Below are 23620 nucleotides of genomic sequence, written 5' to 3'. Positions count from 1 at the left end.
TTAATTTAAAGTTAGACGTAAATTAAAATTAATAAAAAGACACGATTATTAATAATTATACTACAATCTTTAATCATGCCTTCAAAAGATCCTAAAACAAGCCAAAAGGGATCAACTTTAACTCCTTTAACGAGTGTGTATGGAGAATTAGATGTAATGTTCCTTACACCTAGGCAAACAAGCGTCTCAATTACTTTAAAAGGTGATGGCCCTGGTCAAGGCGAATGGTTATTTCTTGTTTTATTTGATGGACACATTTTGTTAGAAACGAAATGGAGTAATGAAGCTGTTCATGAAATACAGGCACTGCCGATTGATCTTAAGAATGATTACGATCAAGGCATACTAACAGATCGACCCCTAACATTCTTACTGCGACTTGCTGGAGGTAAAGGTGTTAAAGATCCAGATCCTTTGCTACACGTGGATAACCGAGCTGGTGGAAATGTTGATCTTTTTCCTTTAGTATTGGGAGAGGAAAAAGTTTACGTTTCAGCATCTTTAGATTACATAGCTACAGGAGAAAAAACTGGTTGCTCTGTTACAGTCTACGCTAAAACGAATGGAGCCGTGGATAATAAACGAGTTCCACTGACAATTACTGCGATTTCTGCTCATTGTCTTCCTGTCGCTAGAGAAGGCACTGTTTATTTAAGCGCTATTGGTTTAAACGATATTCACGATCCAGTTGCAATTAATTTTGGTATGTCTTTAAGTACTTCATCTGCTAAAAAAGTTGTATGGTCATCGATTTGTAATGCTGGCCTTGCAGCAAATACATCAATAGAAGTTCCCAAAGAAGATAAGTATATACCTGACGACTTAGAACCAAGCGACTGTGATACATGCAATTCAGTATATTGGAATGCTATGAAACGCGTTCTAGTTGATGCGATTGCCCTGCGCGAGAGGCTGGAAAATCCTTTTCTCGTTGAATTGGCTGGTGTACCAAGACAGGGAAAAATTGATGTAAGGGGTCGATATATGACTTTTATTGACGCTCGAGTTTTATTAGAACCTGGGCAATACGGAGTGACCACCTGTTCTAAGCTTTTTTATTTTAACGAAGCGGATTTACCTGAACAAATAGGTCCTTTATTGGAGTTACCACCTGCAAGCGCTAAGCCAAGTGTTCGGGATACGGACATCGTTTTAGATGAATTTAATCACACAGCTTATATTGTTATGCGATTTGATTTATTCGAATGTTTAGTTCCAAAGGCTAAAGTTGCATCCCTATTTGAGATGATGGGGTTTCCTGTGCCAGAGGGACCACTCAGTCCTATAGACGAGTTACGTGCAGATCCAACTCCTGATGAATCTCAAATTGACGTTCGTAAAATAAGAAAGGAAGGGGGAGCCTTGGCAGTTCACAAAGAGCTTTGCAGTTTGTCCTGCAAAGGGACAATACAAATGAGTCAAAGTATTAAACGTACCGCAGCAAATCGTTTACTTTATCGATTGAGATCAATGCTCAAGCAATTCCAACCAAGTCAATGTTCAAATGTTTGTTTACAAGATACAATAACAGCACAGCATGTAGCATGTAGATATGCAGTTACTTCATCCTTTGCTCCGCAACCTCCTCCTCCTCGAGCGACGTCTCGTGTTGCCGCTACTAGAAGTCGTATAGCTGGTGATATAAGAATTGGCAATGAACATATCGAGAAAAATTTAAGAGCTTTACCAAAACATCCAAGACCATACCTATGTAAAGCTTTGCGTTGTCTTGAAAATGAAAAAGAACAAGATGCTCGCGCTTTTCTTTTGAAAGCATTGAGTTTACAAGCCAGAAACAGATACCTTTTATGGGCACTTGGTGCAATAGATTATGATAAAAATGGTGATAAATTGGATGCTGCAAATGCAGCTTTTCGATTAGCAGTAAAAGGAGATACAACAGATGGTGTGACTAGTGCAATTGGATGTGCAGCCTTGCATGCATTTTACCATTTTAATAAAAATAACCATGCAGCTTTCGTGGCCGCAAAGAAAATGCGCAAGTCGTATGAGCTGTCAAGAGATTGGAAAGCGTTTCTTCAAAGATGGGTTGAAACTAGTGGTGAAGAGGAAACATTTTGGATACCAGGTGTAATAGAAATTAATAACCCGATGCTTATTGCGTCAGCATTTTTTCTTTGTTTACGCAGTTATAAATTTAGTGGAATAATGCTTCAATGTGCGAAAAAAGGTTGTGCAACTCGAGGATCTCGTGTGAAATTACCTAATGAAATAACAATTGATTATTATTATGTGCAAGCTTCTTCATTATTATTGAGACAGCAAGTCGACCTAGCGTTAGAAGTAACTGAGGAAGGAATTAAAAAGTTTGGACCGTCTTCGAAAATGTCACAAATGCGAGCTACGTGCTTGGTGTACGCTCGTGGTTGGGATGGTGATTGTGAAGAAGGTTTAGTTATAGCGGACCGATTTGGAGCTGAACAGACGCCGTCCTTGCTTTTGCGTGCTGCTTTAGGAGGAATTAAGACAAATCCTGAAGGGTCTCTACAAAGAGCAGCACGAGCTCACAAAATAGCTCCGTCTGCCCACTCTGCATTAGCAATTGGCCGCATTTATATGACACTTGGAAAAGAAGCATTAGCAGAGAGATGGGTAGCTGCTGCAGTAAACACAGAACCGTTGTTAGCCGATGCGTGGGCAGTATTGGCTCTGTTAGCAATGAGAGATCGAAATATAGATAAGGCTCGAAACATGCTTCGATCAGCTAAACAAGTTGGTGCAATTAGTTCCGATATAAAAGATGAAGTAAGGAAAGCTATGAAAGTAGTGCATTTAGAGGGATTGCCAGAAAAGTTGGTGAAAGAATTGTGTTTATGTGATTATTATTAATTAATAATTTATTTTTACTCTCATAATGATTTTTAATAATAGAAAAACATTATGAACAATATGAACTGAATGTGTTTTCATTTATACGTGCAGTTTTTTTAATTACTTACGCGTCTCTCATAAATAATTTTATTGAATTAAATTTGTAAATTGATAATATTAATTTAGATTGTTCATTAGATACAAACAATGATTGATGGACAAGAACTGCAGGTATATTTAACACCTTTTAAATATAAATATGAAGTAGGTAATATTAATATATTATTTAATAGTTAGGTATTATGTTTCATCGTTTCATCACCCGATTCTATGAAAACAAATTCCTCTTTATGATTTACTAGATTTCCGCCCGCGGCTTCGCCCGTGTTTACAAAGGAAAACCCGCATAGTTCCCGTTCCCGTGGGATTTCCGGGATAAAAACTATCCTATGTGTTAATCCAAGTTACCCTCTATAAGTGTGTTCATTGTAATCGGTTCAGTAGTTTTTACGTGAAAGAGTAACAAACATCCATACATCCATATATATTAGATCGTTTAGACTTTAGAGTAGGTAATATTGTAATTTGTAGGCACTACACATCCTGATCGATTTTTCATTAATTATTATTCATGTATGGATGTTTAAATCGCTATAAATTATTAGTTTCCGTTAAAAGGATATTTACACTTTCTAGATGTGCAATAAACAAATTGAAGCTAGGTATGTGCAAGGAAAAATGTATTATTAAACGCATACCTGGCTCTATGTATTTTTTATAAACATTTAGTTATTATTTTTTAGTGAAGGTGATACTTTTATTATATAATAATCTATAAAAAAAGAATTTTGTAGATAAAAAAGAGGATGCAAATTAAAATAGGCATCGACTGATGCACAATAACGTAGATAAACGAAGCCACATATGAAAGCTAGTTTCATATAAAAATGTTATCTTTTTATTTATTTCTTGACTTAAAAAGTATATAAATTAGAAGGTATAGTAGGTAGTAAAAGCTCAGGAACAAGTGCGTTAAAAATAGAAAATGTCGCGTGCTAATAATACTTCAACAAGCGAACACAAGATGAAAAGTAAATCTTCAGCAGTCGCGCATAAAACTAGGTTAGATTACGAAATGCACGGTACAGTTATGAGGAACAAACCTTGTTTATCATTGCGATAAGCTGATAAGAAACAGCATCAAAACGCATTACACATACTTTCCTCGAATATTTTCACCGTGAAAATTATTGATTTCAATAGATAAAAATACAATAATGTGAAGATAAATGTAGTGTTTAATTCTGTTCGTCGCTATCGTTGCATCGTCAGTAGCGAGTGGCGCGGTCCAAGCGACATACAATCATTCGGTATTCCTTGAGGTGGAACGACCGTGCTTTTGTTTCAAGAGTTTCAAACAAGTTATAAAATCTCGGACATGTGAACGCTCGACACAATGGCTCTATCCTCGAATTGTTGGAAATATCTCGTGCTGACATTCAATGTTTTATTCGCAGTGAGTATTTTATTGTAAAATTTGATTCCGGCTTTTTGTTGTTCCCGTTATGCTGAATCAGCGTGGGTCTGTTGTCATAACAACTTGAACGATGCTCGCTCCGTAATGAAAACATGATTTATAAACATTATTTCAAGAATGGAGTTTAATATCATTCAAATTATAAGTACTTATGTTTTAAAAATGTTTATACGCAGACTTGTGGTTTTGTATTAATGTATATATTATCATCACTAATTATGATAATATATACATTAATACAAAACCTAATAAATAATATTCAAGATAATTCGCCTGAATCCGATTGGCCCAATTTTCCTGGATTTTCTCGATCAAATGGCGCTAGTTATTGTGAGGATAACTTGACTGTGTAGGGTAGATGTTTAGCTTGACAGGTGACATTTTTGTTTGGTAGCATTATGTATTTATCATGATTCTCCAACTCGTCCACAGATGTCAGCAGTAGTACTGTTCGGTGCGAGTGGGTTCCTCTTGTACCGATTGTTCGTCTACCGTCATTTTATTGGCGTGAATGTGGAATATCCGGCTATATTGTTGCTAATGATGGCCATCATTACATGTTCAATAGCCTGGATAGGTTGGCGAACGGCGAAATCCATGCACCAGATACACGTTATAATGGTATGTTATGTAAATACGGGTATTTTAACATATTTTACTGTATTTATTACGGGCGTGTTTGCAAAACAAGATGAACACTAATCTAAAGAGTTTACCGGCACCAATTTTAAGCACCGTTTGGATAAAACGCAAAAAACACACAACCTTACAAGGGTCAATGAACTTGAGCCCATAATATCTAATTTTAAAGTAAATCATCATGACACTGAGAAAACAAGTGTAATTCACATGAAATGTAAACGCTGTTTGATTTTATTAACATTGATTCCATAGAATTCAATTAATATGTACATATATGTAAACAGAATTCCACACTTTTTTACCCCAAGTTGTTTATGCATGAACTTTACATATATTTTCTAGGTTCATTTACTGTACAATGTTAATAATATGTCAGCTCTATCAAGAAGTAATAGAGCTCTAGTAATTAATAATATTTAATTATATCCTGAAAGTTTAACTTCATTAAGGACTTCTGATTCGACATAGTTTGGAGTTAATATAATGTTGATTACTTTTGGCACATACATTTTAGGACAATATTATTAATCCATACTTAATATTATAAGTGCGAAAGTAACTCTGTCTGTCTGTTACTCAATCACGCCTTAACTACTGAACCAATTTGCATGAAATTTGGTATAGAGATATTTTGATACCCGAGAAAGGACATAGGCTACTATTTACCCCGGGAAATAGGATAGGTTTTATCACGGAAATCCCACGGGAACGGGAACTATGCGGGTTTTTCTTTAACTGCGCGGGAGAAGCTGCGGGTGGAAAGATAGTAAAAAATAAATCACTAGTAAAAGATGAGAATTTAATACATATTCACTTTCTTTTTTCGTCTATATGAAACTTGTAAGATTAAATAGTAACAATTCGATTTCAGGCGGGAATATTAATAATACTCGTCGTGGTGATCGAATTCGCTTGTTTCGTCTGGGCGATGGTTGTGTGGGACAACATAGAGATCGACATCAAGACGACCATGACAACATACTTCATGGACACCATAGATATTAAGGAAGCCAACACAGACACTATTAGATGGGATAGGCTTCATGTGAAGGTAGTTTTTAATGATGTTATTGAAGAATAAGAGCGTTAGGTTTGGTTGAAATGAATTCTGAATTTGAAATATTAAATGTTTTCGATTTATTAAATTATGTAGTCGTAGTCCACTATACAAAATTGCTTGTTTTTATCGATTTTTCAAAAGGGTATTTGATCGATTTTTCAATAGGGTGTCCAGATGACGAAGTTTTTTTATAACGCTAATATAAAAGTAAACGCGAATTAATGGTGATCAAAAAATATTTGTTTTTATATGCAATAAAACAATTACAATCGCTTATCGACCAGTATTAATATTGACTTTGCAAACCCCTAGAGATGGTGTACTGCCACTTGCATTACTTAGATTCATTATTTCTATTTGTTAATAGTCGACCGACTTACCATACAGAGCAGAGTAATACATTGCTGTATGAATCACGTGTGCAGATCCATGCGACATGCAAGGCCAGAGAATAATGGCTGTGTTTAATTGATTGCTATAGATTAGGTTTTAGATGTACCAGGGAGTCGGAGAACTAAATTTAATATTCTATTTCATGGCCTAAATGCGCACCTATCTAAGTATATTCTCTACGAAGTTTTTGCGTGTAGGAGCTACAATTTTTCTACACGATTTATAATATTTATTATTATAATATGAGTAAATAACAAGAACAATATGTGGGTTAGAGTAAACATTCTAATAGGTACGACAAATGAAACACGATTAACCACTTATTAAATGTATTATTTAGTTACTGACAAAAAATGTAGTTGCATTGAGCATAATTTATAAATTTTTGCCATGCTGCTGAGTATCATTTATGCTTAATTATAATACTTATTAATAACACGAGTCACGACTATTAAAAATTAAATTTACCCAAAATTTAAGTTTTGAATCACAAATGTTTTTTTTAAACCATTTTGTCTATTTAACAAAACAATTTCCTAATTCCCAGTTTCAATGCTGCGGTGTCAGCGGGCCAGGTGACTACAGTTCCTCAGGGCACGTGCCGTTCTCCTGTTGTGGACAGGGACCACTAGACTCCATACAGAAGCCCTACGTGGCTGACTGCACCACGCTGTTCCAACGTGGCTGCGGGAATCCCCTGCATGAATATGCGAAGCAGCAGTTGTTATTGGTCGCTATGGTGGCATTGATAGCTTCTATTTTGCAGGTTAGTTAACTTGTAAAAATATCTAAATTATAATATAAACGAAATAGCAAAATAAAAAACGACAAACACGAAACAAGTATATATTGATATCGAGGTTTTTAATGTAATGGGACCATAATACTGTAATATACGTAGTATATTATTATTAGTCTGTGATAATACATAATACGAATTGTAAAAGTATAGTTACTGTAGTGAACACTAGATGGCGTTAGAATACTTTTATGGGCAATGATATTTTATGTATAGATAGGTACGTTATATACTCACAATATATCCAAAAAAAATGCTTCCTATGCAGTGTCAGGCACACACAAATACAAGTTTCATTTTACTTAATTTATTACATTGACAGACTGTATAAGAGAGATGGCTCTTAATAAAATGATATAAACAAAAAAGACAAAGATAGTTTGTCACTTCCGCGCAGGTGTAAGCAAAAGTCATAAGAATTCACCAATTAAATATAAATAAACAAATAGTTGCCATGGCAATTGGCATAGACTAACGACACAGAAGGTTCAATGTTATAGATGTTACGTTTCCTGCACACGTAAACAAATGTGACACTTTCATTTACTATTTAATTATTATTATTATGAAGTTGTATTAAAATGAAAAAAACTTTTTTGAGATATAACTGTATTAAGCATTTATTACTAGCTGTGGTGTTCGTTTTCGGTCATCATCATTTCACCCGATGAGCACCCACTGCAGCTGAGCATAGTCCTCCTTAAAGAACTCCATACGGACCGATCTTATGCTATTCGTTTCAAGGCAGTTCCCGGAACCCGTACCAGGTCATCACTCCAACTTGTAGGATATAATAATAGTGGTGCCTAGATGAAAAAAAGTATGAAATAAAAGAAAGGATGAAGTATAAGCCTTTTTCATCTAAAACACAAATAAAATGTGTTGTTCAATAGCTATTTACAGAAAAGCAAATAGCATTTTTCGTCAGTAGCGATAATCTTTTCTTTAATGTATACGTATATTCAACATCATTTTTGCAAACAAACATTTTTGCCATCACGATTTCATTGTATATAATAAATAGATATATTTGTTAATTACATGCACTGTGTGGATTTAAATATAAAAATAATCAAGTATTTACCCAAATCGAAATTAATAAAATAGCCGTTCTATTTTCAATAATCGTATCTACATGATAATCTTTGAACACAGTGTGCGCTAGCTTTGTCACACTAGTGATTGAAGCAATGTTTTATCCCTTTCATTATTTCAATACAAGTGTCAAGCAAGTGTCAATCATTGATAATTGCAAATTGTTATTTTTGCTCTAAAATTATAATATTTTAATACATTTACCTGTGATATGATATTCCTCTATCTTTCTTTATTTTACTACATTGAGATAATATTAATATGGAGACGATACCGCCTACATCACTTATGTTCCACTCAACATACGTCATGTGGCGTAACTGCACTCAGTCGCTTGCTCGCTCATTGGCGCGAACGTCACGCTCATTTTTTATTTGTTTTAAAGTGAAACGCATCAAATATGCCTACGTGTGTGTAACGATATTGCACAAATAATACAAAGAATACGGAAAAGTGCAAAGGAATAACTTTTCATCAGTAAGTAACTAGATAATAATTTTTAAAACTTAGTTAGAGCAAAATTTTTGGCGGGTGACATTTTGTCATAGATTAAAAATTTAAGATATGACATTGGGCATGAAATAAGTGTTGTTAGTAATATTTGCTGGCGTATATTTTTATAGTATAAAATAATAATTTTACATATTTAGAAAAGCATAGACTGGTTGTTAATTGAAAAAAGGTGAAATCATGAAATATGAAAATCAATTACTCAATCACCAATTTTTTTTGTTAATTGATTTTAATCAAGTTTTTAATTGATATTGTATAAGCTACTGACTTGAACGTGTAATTGAATTATTATTTATTTATCTGCACTAATATTATAAAGAGGAAAACTTTGTTTGTTTGTTTGATTGTAATTAATAGGCTCATAAACTACTGGACCGATTTTGATGAAAAGAGAATGCCCATTTTTGGTACTGGTTTTTCTCATGCATCAAGACAACAATACTATTAAAAAAAATCTCGGCAATTTAGAGGCCTTCTTACCATCGGAAAATATATTTTGAACAGGGAATGTTTTGTAAAATCTAATAAGACATGTAATTGTTTAGATCCGTTATTATAGATTTAGTGTCCATTACCGGTTACCACGGTAACCAAGCGGTTACTTATTACATTTACTATGGTAAATAGCTAAATGTATTAATATCGATTATTGTTTTCATTGAATTACAAAAAAAATCAATTAACATAAAATCACTCTTTATGGTATTGTTTATACACTGTAGGTTGTTTTAACAAAGATAGTGAAGTAAAATAATATAAATATGTATATATAAAAAAAATATTATTATGACATAGCTTGGTAGGTAACCAGTTATTTCTTATTTGTTTCTTTCTTCGAATATGTAGTGAAAAAATGATTCAAACAACAACAGCAACAACAACATGTAAACCGAATAAAAACTCAATTGGCATTTTTTAAGTATATATTTAGGTTTTCTTGAAATCCGTCCCGGAAGATTTCTGGTGCCTACCTACACTAGCCGATGAACAGATAGACTTTGTCTGAAAGCATAAGCTCTACGCATAGATTAAATATGTTAATCGAAAAATAACCTTTGGACGATAAAATGTTACCTAAATCACACATAAACCTAACTAAATCGGGGTTATTTAAGTTTTGAGGTTATTTCACATTTTTCTCAATATCTTGAAAACCCCTGTTTTTATCACAAAAAAATCAATTGGTAAAAATCTTTTGAATATCGAAGAACCCTCCAAAACCACTCTGGCATTGACGCAACACTGTACTGTGGTCCATACTTTCATGGGCATTCTCCTTTGGCACAGACAATCTTAAGACCCTGAGAAAGAACATAGGCTACTTTTTATTGCGAAATATGTGCCACGGGCGAAGCCGGGGCGGACCGCTAGTTCAGAGATAAGTAATTAATATTTTTTCTATTCAAGGTTTCCATGTCTGGGCCGTGAAGAAAGGGAAAAATTATTTTTTTTCTAAAAAAAGGCTCAATTTGTAAGGAATAAAACTTCCCATAGCCCTGACTGAACCTAAAACACGAAAAAAATTAAATTATTCCATATGACGTCACTATTTACATCATCCTATATTATATGCCAGATATTGTTAGCCCCGCGTAGTAAAGTCAGTTTATACCTAAAATAAATATTATGTAAGTACAAAGACATCGCATAATCTATGACTGTCTAGCCGTCATTCGCGCGCCCCGCGCCGCCTCGCTTGGCGCACAGATTTTGTTCGTGGTGTCTGCTCCATATTAATATTATCTCAATGTTTTACTATCGTAATTTGTGCACTTTCTGAACACACAAGAAGGCATTATTGATAATTTTAACGTTTATAACAGCATGTGCGTTCGCTGTCACAAGTCACAATCTGACTGATTCCACTGGTCCCAATTAGGACCAATTCACGGTTTTCGTTTTGGTGCGTTGATAACGTATCTACCTCTTGTTTCTATATATAATATCATTGTTTATGGGTTAATTAATATTCGAAATATTGCAATAATGAATAATTTATGTGCAAAAATATTAATAATTATTTAATAAATTTTATACATAAATAAAATTTGACAAATCAATTTATTAAACAAATTTTATTTATATGTAACATGATCATAACATTCTTAACTTAACTATAGGTAGTTAAGTTAAGAATGTTATGATCATTAACAGCTGTAGTCTTGTCTTCAAAGAACGTTTAAATTCTAATACCTACTTCATAATTACAAACATTATTCCTTATATTTCTAGGATTGCATGATTAATTACAATAACTACGTGACCCATGGGTTTTAATTGTTTACTGCGCAGCGAATTAATTTAATGGTCACTTTGATGGGTTTTTCAAGGATCAACACTGTTTTAAGGCTTCATGGCTTTTTAAAATTATCGGTCTTGTACGTGCTACGTTAGCGAAATTACAAATTTATTGAAATGAAAATAATCTTTTTGATAAATTTATATAAAATTACAAATTTATCAAAAAGATTATTTTCATTTCATTTGCCATATTAATAAGTACAATATACAATGCATGCATATGCGATATTCATATCTTTTTGTTATTTATACTTTTCATAATACATACCTGGTTATTTTAGCCCATCATGAATAATTCATTAGGTATTAAGTTTAAAAATATATTTTAAACTAGCTTCCGCCCGCGACTCCGTCCGCGCGGATGTCGGTCTTCGCGTGGATGGTTTATTTCTCCATTTTGAGTAGGTACCTCTGACAATAAAATCTTATAAATATCTATTGGACCCAATTCCCAAATACGGCTAGGCCTATAATAATGTACGCAACGTGTGTTCGCGGTTCTACGGAACAACGTCTATGGATAAAACTGAAAAATTAAGATTAATTTTTTTCTACGTATTTTTCCAGGATAAAAAGTATCCTATTTTACGCCCAGGATAATAAGGTATAATTATACCAAGTTTCATCGAAATCGAACCGCTAGTTTTCACGTGATGCCTTCACATACAGACAGACAGACAGACAGACAGACAAAAATTTTTTTAATCACATATTTGGGTTTGGTATCGATTCAGTAACACCCCCTGGTATTTATTTTTTCAATATTTTCAATGTACAGAATTGACCCTTCTACAGATTTATTATATGTATAGATGCTAATTTAACATCAAAAATATACATCTATCATTCTCATTTTTATGTATGTTCTTATTTAGGTAGGTTTAATACCTACCTAAATAAGAACATACATAATATCTCTTGAACCAGCTATTTTTATGAAAAGCACAGAGATACTAGAGCTCTTTGGCGATCTTGCGCGGACTTCCTAATTTATAGAGACGTGGACATCACAGAGCAAGGCTAATATAGTAGTGGACATCTTTTGACCTATATGCCTTGTTGCTTTTTTATATGTACCTAGGAACATATAATTCTGTCATACAACGATTGTTTTAAATTTTAATGTTGTTTTAAATGCCTCTACAATTAACTCTATACTATTAAGTATAGAGATTGTTAATTATTTACTAAGAAAAAATGTGTTGATTTCTTCTTAATTCCTTGTTGCTATTGAGAATTAACTTTGTCCAGCATGACTTACATTTTTTCCTCTTTCTTGAAGAATTCTTTGTTCCGATAAAAAAAAAAATTCAAGTAGTTTGATCATCTAGTGCGACATGCACACTGAATTAATCCTAATTGACATTTCATGATGAGAGTGGCACTAAAAGCTCAGCAGGTGACGTCATGTAATCAGCCTCTCCACGGGACCATTGCATTATTTAATTAAGCAGTAATAATGTTTCCTTATTGTCCACATTTGCAGGAAATCTATGAAATATGGTATCTGTTTTAAGATTATTTTTGCTTCTGGCACAGAATAATAACTACCTAGTAGGACTACTACGTACTACTTCTGGTAAAAAAACTAAAAAGGAGAGACTAATTTGAAGTATATTTGAAAAAGTTAAAAGTAGAGATGTACATAAGTATATTATAATTAAAAGAGGAAATATAAATATTTAGAAGAATAGTAAACGAAAGTGTAGTAGAAGTAGGAGAAAAGTATTATTCAAAATAATGCTTAATAAAAACAAACAGTAAATGCTGGTACCTACATTTATATTATTTTCAGGGAACTCAACTGTGTAAAACGAGTGTTTGAATGTTAGTACAATAACCAATAAAGATTTCAACTTTCAAGTATACGATTTTGATAACAAAACATAAACATTTCACAAGTCAAAAGAGTCCGTCCATTCAACTTTGTCCCTTTCAAAACCGTAATTATAATTATAAAAAACCTGGTCAATTGCCCCATTGTTCACAAAAACAGTGGTCTTATTTCTAAGCAAATAAATAATAAGACATACAACAGTAGAGTCTTGTTCATATCGCTTTGCTTCGGGGAACTTCTTACAATCCCACGTTTGTAAGCATTATTATAAATTATAATAATGTTGTACATTGTAACGTCTTCAAGTGCTTAGTTTAATAAACAAAGGATTAATTACACTGTATATAAATTCAGCTTTTATTCTTATCTTTCGCTAAGAGTACAATATTTTAATTTGCTCAGTGTTTATTATGTAAATAGACTTTTTTATTTTTATTCTAAAAGGAGCAGGTCTTTAGGATGCTCATTTATTTATTTTTCTTTTAATTCAGTTTGGTGTTGGATATGATTGGTAAAGCCCATGATAATAATATCATACTATAACGTGGCTTCAAATTTATTGGTGGATATAGATTGTATAGAACGTAATCTACACCATCTATAGCAAAGGTATTATTAAGGTAAATACCTAAGTTAATACTGAACTCATATTCCACGTTTTAGCTACCTAATATTTTTACTTTTTAAACAGTTTATCATAATATTATTATCTATGGAATTTAGCGAAATTATAAATAGTTTTTAGTTATTCTTGTCCAAGATCTACAAAGTATACCCAACACTGAGACGTGCCGCCACTCAATCAACGAGCACTATAAATATTTACCATTATTATGGTGGGAAGTTATTTTATAAACCTCGAGAAGTGTTATTAAGATAAGACTTGTTTGGAACGGATATTTAGTACTTATAAAATTGTTTAATGTTTATGTATCGTTTGACTCTGTTTGTTGACCATTATTTAAAACTGATGAATATACAGATATTATGTTATACAATATGTTAATACAAACATTAATTTACTCTATGCCTGGCAGAGGTTGTTATTGTACGGAGACTACGGAGGATATTATAGTACCTACTAGAAATGCACTTAAAACGGAAGAATGTTTGATTGTTTAGTTGTGACTTGTTGAAAGTATTTCATCATGGTCCGCCCCAGCTTCGCCCTAGTCCGTATTTCGCAATAAAAGGTAGCCTATGTTCTTTCTCAGGGTCTAAAGGTTGTCTGTGCCAAATTTCATCAAAATCGGTTGAGAGGTTTAAGCGGGAAAGCGTAACAGACAAAGTTACTTTCGCATTTATAATATTAAGTAGGGATTTCTAAATTGTGCTGGTCAAATTTTGACAAGGCAACTAATACCTACCATAATAATTTTGCTAATGATTAAACTAAATTACCTACTACTTACTAGTGCAAATGTAAAATTAATTACGAAAACGTTTTATTAACATAAATTCTACACATATAACCTTGCCTTGAATCAGATTTGAAAGTTAAATACCAAATTAAGAAAACCTAGGCAGTGAATAGTAAAAGACCTCGTTTGTTATTACTAGGCTATTTAGATTTACGTATTTCAATAATTGATGGGGGTTCTAGAAAGGCCATAAATTAATGTCATTGCGCCTGTTCGCGTCCACCTGCCTATTCGCGTCCATTTTGCGGATATCTTTTAGAAAATTCACGAAAATAAGTAAACTTTATGTAAAATTGTAATAAGAAAAATTTCCTATAATACCTCACTGTATAAGAGACATGCACACATATTCAAAATATGCCTGCGCACCGCCTATCCTATTTAAAAAAAATATTTAATTTTGGCTATTAGACGAGAGAGCTAAAACGCGCGGAATTTTGAGAAAAAAAATAGTGCGCAGCGTCGCGTTTGGCGGTAAGTATCTTATTGTTAAATGTGAATTTTTGAATATGTAACTATTTCTTTACTTTGCTAACAAAACATGGAATAGTATGGATTATAAATCAGCTTATTTCTTTTACAATTAATAGCTAAAATAAGGTGGACGCGAATTACTACACCGAATTTATACATCTTCCATTTTGCGTCCACGGTGGGCGCAAACTATACCTATAGTGCATAATCAATAGAACATATTGCGTCCACATTGTTTTTCATTACGTAGCAATGAATTGTTTGTTAAAATATGTAATTTAAAATAGATTGTAAATTTTTGACTAAGACCACAAGTTGATAATTTAAATTTTCATTCAAATTAGCAAATTTTTATGCTATTTTTTGAAAATGGGTATTCTAAGAATGAGACTAGTACCTATCTTTGAGAATGAGAGTCAATAAGTCTGTGGTTAAGAAAATAATATAAACAAAAAAGAAATTTAATTCATTAGAAACTAAAAAATAGGGTAAGTAGGTAATCTTAATAGAACTGATTATTATTTATTTACATAATGTAACTTTGTTTTTTGTTAATTTTTAGTTCTATTAATGATGAGAAGATAAATAAGTTAATTAAAGTTAATAAATAAATAAGTTTTTCCAGTTTCCTTACAGTGAAATTAAAAAACCGGAATCCTTGTAGGATCACTTTGATATCCGTCCGTCTGTATGTCCGTCTGCCGGTCTGTCTTTCTGTCAAGACCCTTTTTCTCAGTAACGCGTTCAGGTATTAAGTAGGCTGAAATTTATATTGAATACTCAAGTCTACGGTCCCTTGAAGCAGTGAAAAAATCAAACTTATAAGCCAAATAATTCAAAAGATACAGCCGTTTATGCTGCAAATTTTCGCAAATTTAGACATTCGCAAGGGAATCAAAACCTACAGGGTACTTTACGTGAACACAGACACTTTACGTTTGGTACGAAGGAACCTCTTATAGCACGAATAAGGGAAATATTGAAAAAATAATAATTTACAGATAAAACATATGAAAAAAAACAGGTTAATAAGGAACCCTCGGTATGCGAGTCCCACTCGCATTTGGCCGGTTTTTATTAAATACCTATATTCGTAAATAAATAATTTATTAAAATCTAATTTTTATTTGCATTTATCTGATAAAATGTCACCCAATTCACTTTTAATTCTTTTTCTAAGCTGGTGGACGCGAACTGGTCCACGGGTGGACGCAAACTGGAATTTTTGGACGCGAACTGGGTAAAACACCTAATTCTGCTATTTGTCTAGATAAATAAAAACCACATGATATTTCCAACACAATTGAAAGTAAATCTTAAAATAGACTATGTAATGAACACGTTACATAAATTTTGCGTTGAAATTTGTTCTGGAACATTTTTATTTTCTCCTTCAAACTTTCCAACTGCACTAAGTGGACGCGAACTGGCGCAATGACCTAATGTGCCAAAAAAATAACGATATATGTTTTTACAGTTAATATTTATTATTTAATGCCGCCGCGGCCGCCGCGGCCGTAAAGATACTATGTTCAATATTTAAAGACAATAAAAAAAACTCACATAGGAGTAAGTAGTTAGGTAACTCAATTTGTTCTTTATCTGTCTGCTTGCCCTGGTTTTCAAAATAGATACATTTTTTAAGGTTTTAATGAAAAAGTACGAGTGTCTTTCTTCATTACAACACTAGTGTAGATTAAAGGCAAAATATTTAGCAGGTAGGTTGTGCCCATATGTCTTGTTATTTAGATTTCTATGGTTGTGCCGCATGGAAGTAGTTTCACACTTCGGCTTTGGCATAGTGCGTGATTAGGTTAAAATTATAATGATGACCGAATATTTGACAGTACATTATTGGCGGGAAGGAAAAGCTGGCACAACAAACAATGACACAATCCTCTATGACCTCACGACTCCTTACGTGGTAGTGGCCTTTGAGCCATCTCAAAATGATTGTTCAAGGCAACAGTGTATATGAATGGCTTTTCCTCTGACGTACTGCTAGACGGTTTGTCATTCTGTATGTGGTTTTCAAATTGACTGGGACAAGGAAAGAAGACCTATATTGTGTCATATATATTCCCAATGAGGGAAGGATTTTGTGGATATTATAGAACACGCAATTTTATGCAGATATTATGAAGTCGAATTTGCGCCATGCTTCCTACTAATAGACCAACCAAAAAAGGAACAAAGAACAAATAATGTTTGTAACTAATGTTTAACAATTAACTGACTAGGAAACGTGATAACATGATCCCCTTAGGTAGGCCGTAGGTACCTATTTAACTTATACCTCTGCTAATAAGCAATTAGATGATGTACGAATTAATTAGAAATTATCTAATCAGGACTGAAATTACCAATTAATTAATTAAGTCAAGTCCTGGAAACCAGTTTAATTATGAGTAACCATACTGTTATTAGTACCTAATATATCGTCTTGATAATTCTATGACGAGATAACGTCAGGATCCTAAGTGATGAAAAAGAAGACAAAGTAATTAAAAAGGGATTAATTTCCTGATAATATAAAATAGTGCAACGGCTTCATAATGTACATGGTGTGGGTTACACCAAGATACCCGTGTAGTCCGTACAATTTCACAAAGGTTGCATCTATTAACTTTTTAGGGGATTTTCCGTAATTATTTATTTAACATACGGTCTACGCTATTTTTCTATGGTTAATAAATTCGGTTAATTTTTTCTTATGAGTAAAATCCAAAAAAATGTTATTGTTTCTATGTTCCTGTTGTTTGATACAACCCAAACCAGATTGTTTATTTGTTGTCTATAGCAATTTATGTGAAACTCTTGTTTTCTTTAAGATAAACATTGAAGATGACTAATAGTCCCATGGTACTAAGGAGTAAAGACCCTGATGTTACGTAAGTGCCATAGTTGTCGGCTGAGAGTTAATTAACACTAATTAAAACGGCCATAGATGAGACGGTTTAGTCTCCGAGCCATTGCATTGGTTATAATAGTGTCTTGGTAATTTGCGTTCGTGATATTTGTAAATTGCCTGTGTTATTTTGTAGAAATAGCTGAGGCTACTTAAGATATGCAATTATAAGATCTATGAAAACTAGTTTATTCTCTATAGATAATCTCGTTGATTTTTAAGGGCTTTATAAGGATTTGGATTTTAAATTCTTATTTTGTTCCTTTTCCCAATTTTTCCTTATTATCACATTATTCCTCAAACCCAAAAAAATATCGAGATCTCAAAGTTTGCCCCGTTTCATAATAATAGAGCGGTATGATTGTGAAAATCTATCTAGTCACATTAAAATAATAAGCACAGGATATGAGGATGTACTCGAACGATCATTACTAGCGATCCGCACCTGCGTGGGAGCCAATTAACCTCCGTGATTACACCTTACATCCCGCGCTCACTTTCATACAATTAGAAAGGGACTGAAACAGATACAAGTGATGTGGCTAAATTGAAGAGTGCGTCTCTTCAGGGGAATCGAGGTCACGCTAGTCCTGTTTAGAAATAGGCGGATTATATCACGCGATTATGTAATGCATGTGGGTGTTGTTTTGCATATAATTGTTAATATAAGTGTTTGTGTTAATTGTGATTTGCTGAGATCTTGCATGTTGCGTACTAGATTTTGTGGAAGCAAGCATAAATGTTCAACTGAATAGAAACTTGTTATACTAATGATTAAGCTAATGATTATTAAAGACGTCTTTATGCAAGTACCTACCTACAGTGCAAGTATGCGAGATTTGGAACATAACAACATAAGACAAGTCTACAACAGACAACTGTCAAAGGCAATAAGTGCATAGGGTCAACTCATCTAATTCTGTGACAAAACAGAATATGAAAAAAAAAACAGGTTAAACTTTATAAATTTTATTTTTATTTTTAATAGGATCATTAATCAGTCTTCTATTTATCATATGAGCAAGTGTAATCTTAACACATATGAATTAACTCAGCGTAAAATGAGCTTAATCAAACCGCGATGACTTGTCTAATTCTGTGACAATCACTTTAATTCGGTGATAGTACTTCTCTAATTCTGTTATAACCGAATTAAGTGAGTATTTATTATTTTTTAACACAAAAGTAACAAAAAAATAAAATGAATAAAAAATATAATATATTGAAAGTAATAATTATGTATTTATTAATCAACGAGAAACTATCAAAAGAGGGGAACAATAAAAAACAATATTGGACTTTATAAATTGTTTGTGTGTAGTGTGTACGGACTCATTTTTGACTGCAGAATACTTTGAATTGCGGATGTCAGGGTTGTTTCATTATATTTTCTATTTTTATTTTTGTCTTCCTCCATGCTGTCTAAAATAAAAAAAAATAACTCACTTAATTATGTGATAAAAACTCGATAAAAAAAATAACGGACTCTTTTAAAATGCTTGAAAGCGATCCTACTTTTTTACCTGAGTAAAAATAAATATTTTCTGACTTAAACTACTAACGTATACGTACTGAAGACAATTATTAATACACGAATTGAAAATAATAAAAGTTTGCTTGGTTAATTCGGTGACACTGTTTTGAGTTGCAATCTTGAGAATCGTTAACTTTTTGAACCCAGGAAATAAGGTATTGTGCAAAAACAAATGAAAAATTACTAAAACCTTTGTCGGTTATAACAAATATATGTTTTTAACAATTAATTGTCAAAGTATCATGAACTTTAACTCACCTTTTCTATTTAAAACTAATTAAATAATGACAGCATAGTCGCACGCTACCGGTGAAACGTCAAACATGGCGGGCGCAATGACAAATCCCGTGATTGTTACTATTTCACTCGCACGATCTTAACAAAAACTTGTACACGAAAAGAAGCTTTATTACCCTACCCTAGGGTTAATTTTAATGTATTGGATTTTACTCCTAATACGCTGTGTTAAGAGTCCAAACGTTGTATCTCCGAATTAAGTGAGTCACACAATTAGGTGAGTTTACCCTAATTTAAATATAAAGCAGACTCAGAATATTGTAACGATCGCCATATTATTATTCATCTGTTAATTATTATTTATATGAACAACATACTACACTAGGCACGTAGCTGTTTACGACAAACAGAAAAATCTCTATTCATCTACATCTTCATCAGATAGATACTTAACTGATTTATATCGACAATCATTCCATTATAAGATATCCTTGTAGGGTGACATTACCTACGTGTATTTTTCCGTTCATAAACAGGATTGTGTCCTTTTGAAGTATTGTACATAAGGCAGATTACGTGTTGGGTTCTAGCTAAAAAGGTGTTATTATATTATCGTGTCATATCATGATACATAAGACATGAGACCTTTAAGCATGAGACTCTACCAATGCTTTGATAGAGTCAATAATTGACTTTATCAGAGCATTGGTAATAATTATTATTAATTGTTGTTATTACATCTTAGGTACATCCTGAGCGTTTTATAGATAGTATCTTATATTATATATTATGTATACTTAGTAAACATTGAAGTCAGATTTCCCCATCGTAATTGAAAATACTGAAACAAAGAAATTTTTTGTTATATTATGCGTGTGGAATGGTATAAAATTTGTCATAGTTAATAATAATTTGTCATGGACGGTGGAAAAATCAATATCTATCCGTCTACTACCTATCTACTAATTATACGGGCATGGAACGGCCTTTTCGTGTTTACCATTTTAGTTTCATCATAAAACAATATATATTTTTAACTCAGCTAATGATCACAAAATATTGTATTAAAAATAAAACGAGTTTTCTATTAAAACAAGCTAGGTATTTCTTTTTAAACAGTTGAAATCAGTGCAAACGTCTGCATCTGTAAACCATTAAATACTCGATACAAGTAAAGGTTTTTTACAAACTGCTTGGTTCGCAGTTATTTTTATTTTCCAAATTGCCCAAAGAAGTGTAATTAATTTCAGACGATGAGATTCAATTTAAGCTATTTGTATGTGAATCTTTACAATCTAGAATCTAGATAGACCTTACATTCTAAATGCCTGGGCATATTTATTTGAAATTATTCGTGTTAGAAATTTAAATGACTAGCTAGTAAAACGTAGCCCTATATTTTAATAGGAAGGTATGAGGAAATAAGAAGTGTCTGAGTCACTCTTATATTGGAACAATAGGCTCTTGTACGCAAAGCTACTTCACAATTACGTCATTTTACTAAATTTCATTTATTTCGACGGTTAACCCTTAATTACTCGCGTCCATATAGTTACACTTACGCTCGCGTGGGGTATATTTAACCCCAATTTTAAAGGTACAATAAAACATATTTTTAATGACATACTTTTATTTTTATTATAAAATTAGAAAGAGACAACATTGTTCTAAATGATTAACTATCTTTAATCAATATAAACGTAATAAACTTATGAAGATGAAACTTTAAATTTAGGAAGTTTTTAATCAATACATTTATCACATATCATAGTGGAATGGTCGTGACAAACTTGCTGGTGGCATTTGGCACACATAAATCTTATTTTTTTATCCTTTGACCTTGGACAGATATGGCACCTTTTATAAGTTGTCGATGGACCACCTCTGGAAGTGTGGCTAGGATCCTGAACTTGAGCATTTTTTAGCCGTTTTTGTATGGCCCTAGGCAGTGTGGTAAATATAACCATATGCCATATTTTGTGTGTATTTTGCCGACGTTATAGCTAACACACATTTGGTTGAGTTGTGGTCACTCTGGATCACGTCCTCTTCTACCTCATCTTCATCGGGACTATCTATGATGCTTTCTTCGTCGTCTTCCAAACGCTTAACAATCTGGTAGTCAAAAAGACGCTTAATTGCCATTTTAGGCGTTCTAACCTAAAACAAATACACAGAAAACAAAGATAAGTAAAAAACGAACTATTTAGTATATATACTGCACATTATAAAATAAAAATACACATACTCACTCGTCCAAAAAAAGTTGCACGAATACTCGCGTGGGGCAATATATACCCCAGACGCGATCTCCTGACACAATCACACGACATGGAGCGTCGCTGGCGCTTGATTCGCGGCGGGGAAGGTATTTAGGCAGCTAATAAAAACGGCACGCATGTAGCTTTAAAAATGGCGGAGATACGACGCTTCAAATACGCCGTGGGGTCAGATATACCCCACGCGAGTAATTAAGGGTTAATAGCTAATTTGAATGTATCTAATATAATCATAAAAACGTTACCTATGGGGTTTACCAGTGGAGGGGTAGTAAAAATTATTTGTGACAATTTTCATATTTAAACACACCGGAAAATAGCGTAATATTAATTGAATGATGAAGTGCCTGATTCTGCTTTCAAGAATAGCTGCTGTATAGCCTGTAGTCTGTACATTTTGAAAATATCTTTAGTTTTAAATACCTAACATTTCCTTATTAAGTTTACGAAAAACAAAAAAAATTATCCTTGGTCCTTGAAAAATAATATTTTCCTCGATGTAAATTAACTCGTAAAAGGTTATCATAGTATAATTTAATTTATTGATTTGAAATTTATCCTTTAGCAACAAAATTACAGGAAAAATTAATAAATATAGGAAAAACAAATTTAATTTCAGTATCGAACGCTAATCGAACATAGTTTTTTTTTTTACAGAGTACGGGTATATTCTGCACGTTTTTCCTTGCTCATGCTATACGGGAGAGGCGACGGGCGTCCATTCGAAACTCCACTATAGCCAGAGAGGCGACCTTCGCGGCTCCAGATGATTCCCTTCTTACCTCGCCATCTGCGCCTGCCCCAACCTTGCCAAAATATTGAGACTTGTATATTTAAATAGATTATGTAGTTTGTAAGTTTTTATTAATTTTTGTGGTAAGACATTTCGTGTTCTGTATGTTAGTAATATGACTGTGTTATATTTTTTTAAGATGTTCGGCCTAACTCAAGTTTATATAAGTTTTTTCAATCGTAAGTATAAGTATGCATGATCCTATGTGTTTTCTTTCCAAGAAATAAATTTTCTTGATAGAGAAATAAACTTATTTCAACAAACTTACAGTTTTGCAAGATTGTGATGAACAAAATATAAAATGTATAGATAATACCCATAAGTACATAGAATAATAATATACTGCATATTATTATAGATATGTGACTCTCTGCGTCTGGGTTCCCGCTCTTGGGATTTGGGGAAAGTTACAGATTAAATAAGACGTGTTGCCAGGCAGAGGGTGCGCTCCCCTTTTCAAGATTTCAAGGTCATCTGAACGTACAACCTAATTATATTACTCAATTTATTAGTATGCATTATAACATGTACAATTTATATTACATGTTATATAGAAATATTGTGTTGGCAATGAATGAACGCGGCGAAAGAGAAAACACAACGTTTAAAATTGGAATGTTATTTGTTTTTTTAATCAGACCACAGACCCACAGATCAAACATTGAACAAATTGTATCTCTCTTTGTTGTACCTTTTTTCTTAATAATACTTAAACTTAGGTATTTATATAGGTATAGGAACTTGGTTGTGTGCTTTGGAATGTGTTTTTTTATAATTAAACTGGATTATAATTTATAAATATAAAAATAAAACTTATTAAATGGTCGAATAAATATCTAAATTTTGTTTTGTTTTCTTATTTATAAAACAATTTATTATCACAAAGTAAAAGCGAGCGATTTTTCGAGACATAAAATAAAAATAAATTACTTATTTACTAAGTAAGTACCTAGGCATTATAACGA

At 32.8% G+C, this 23620-nt stretch overlaps 2 protein-coding genes and 1 long non-coding RNA gene across 3 annotated transcripts; 2 read left to right on the top strand and 1 right to left on the bottom strand.

The window, feature by feature from the left end:
* Window positions 1–87: 87 nt before the first annotated feature.
* Window positions 88–3255, top strand: LOC123691314. The gene has a single exon (XM_045635643.1). The coding sequence runs from the start codon at window positions 157–159 to the stop codon at window positions 2848–2850; it is 2694 nt and encodes an 897-aa protein (XP_045491599.1). The 5' UTR covers window positions 88–156; the 3' UTR covers window positions 2851–3255.
* Window positions 3256–3952: 697 nt separating this feature from the next.
* Window positions 3953–23501, top strand: LOC123691472 (23 kDa integral membrane protein-like). The gene is made up of 5 exons (XM_045635883.1): window positions 3953–4348; window positions 4802–4990; window positions 5883–6062; window positions 7012–7230; window positions 22520–23501. The coding sequence occupies exons 1-5, from the start codon at window positions 4289–4291 to the stop codon at window positions 22682–22684; spliced, it is 813 nt and encodes a 270-aa protein (XP_045491839.1). The 5' UTR covers window positions 3953–4288; the 3' UTR covers window positions 22685–23501.
* Window positions 18766–19881, bottom strand: LOC123691474. Its single transcript, XR_006751405.1, has 2 exons — window positions 19605–19881; window positions 18766–19234 (listed from the first exon to the last, which is right to left on the bottom strand). It is a non-coding gene; the product is annotated as an uncharacterized LOC123691474 (long non-coding RNA).
* Window positions 23502–23620: the final 119 nt, after the last annotated feature.

The sequence above is a fragment of the Colias croceus genome, chromosome 4, assembly GCF_905220415.1.
Source record: "Colias croceus chromosome 4, ilColCroc2.1".
Lineage (NCBI taxonomy): Eukaryota > Metazoa > Arthropoda > Insecta > Lepidoptera > Pieridae > Colias > Colias croceus.
Note: the sequence above shows the minus strand (reverse complement) of the source record. Positions and strands in the feature narration are given on the sequence as shown.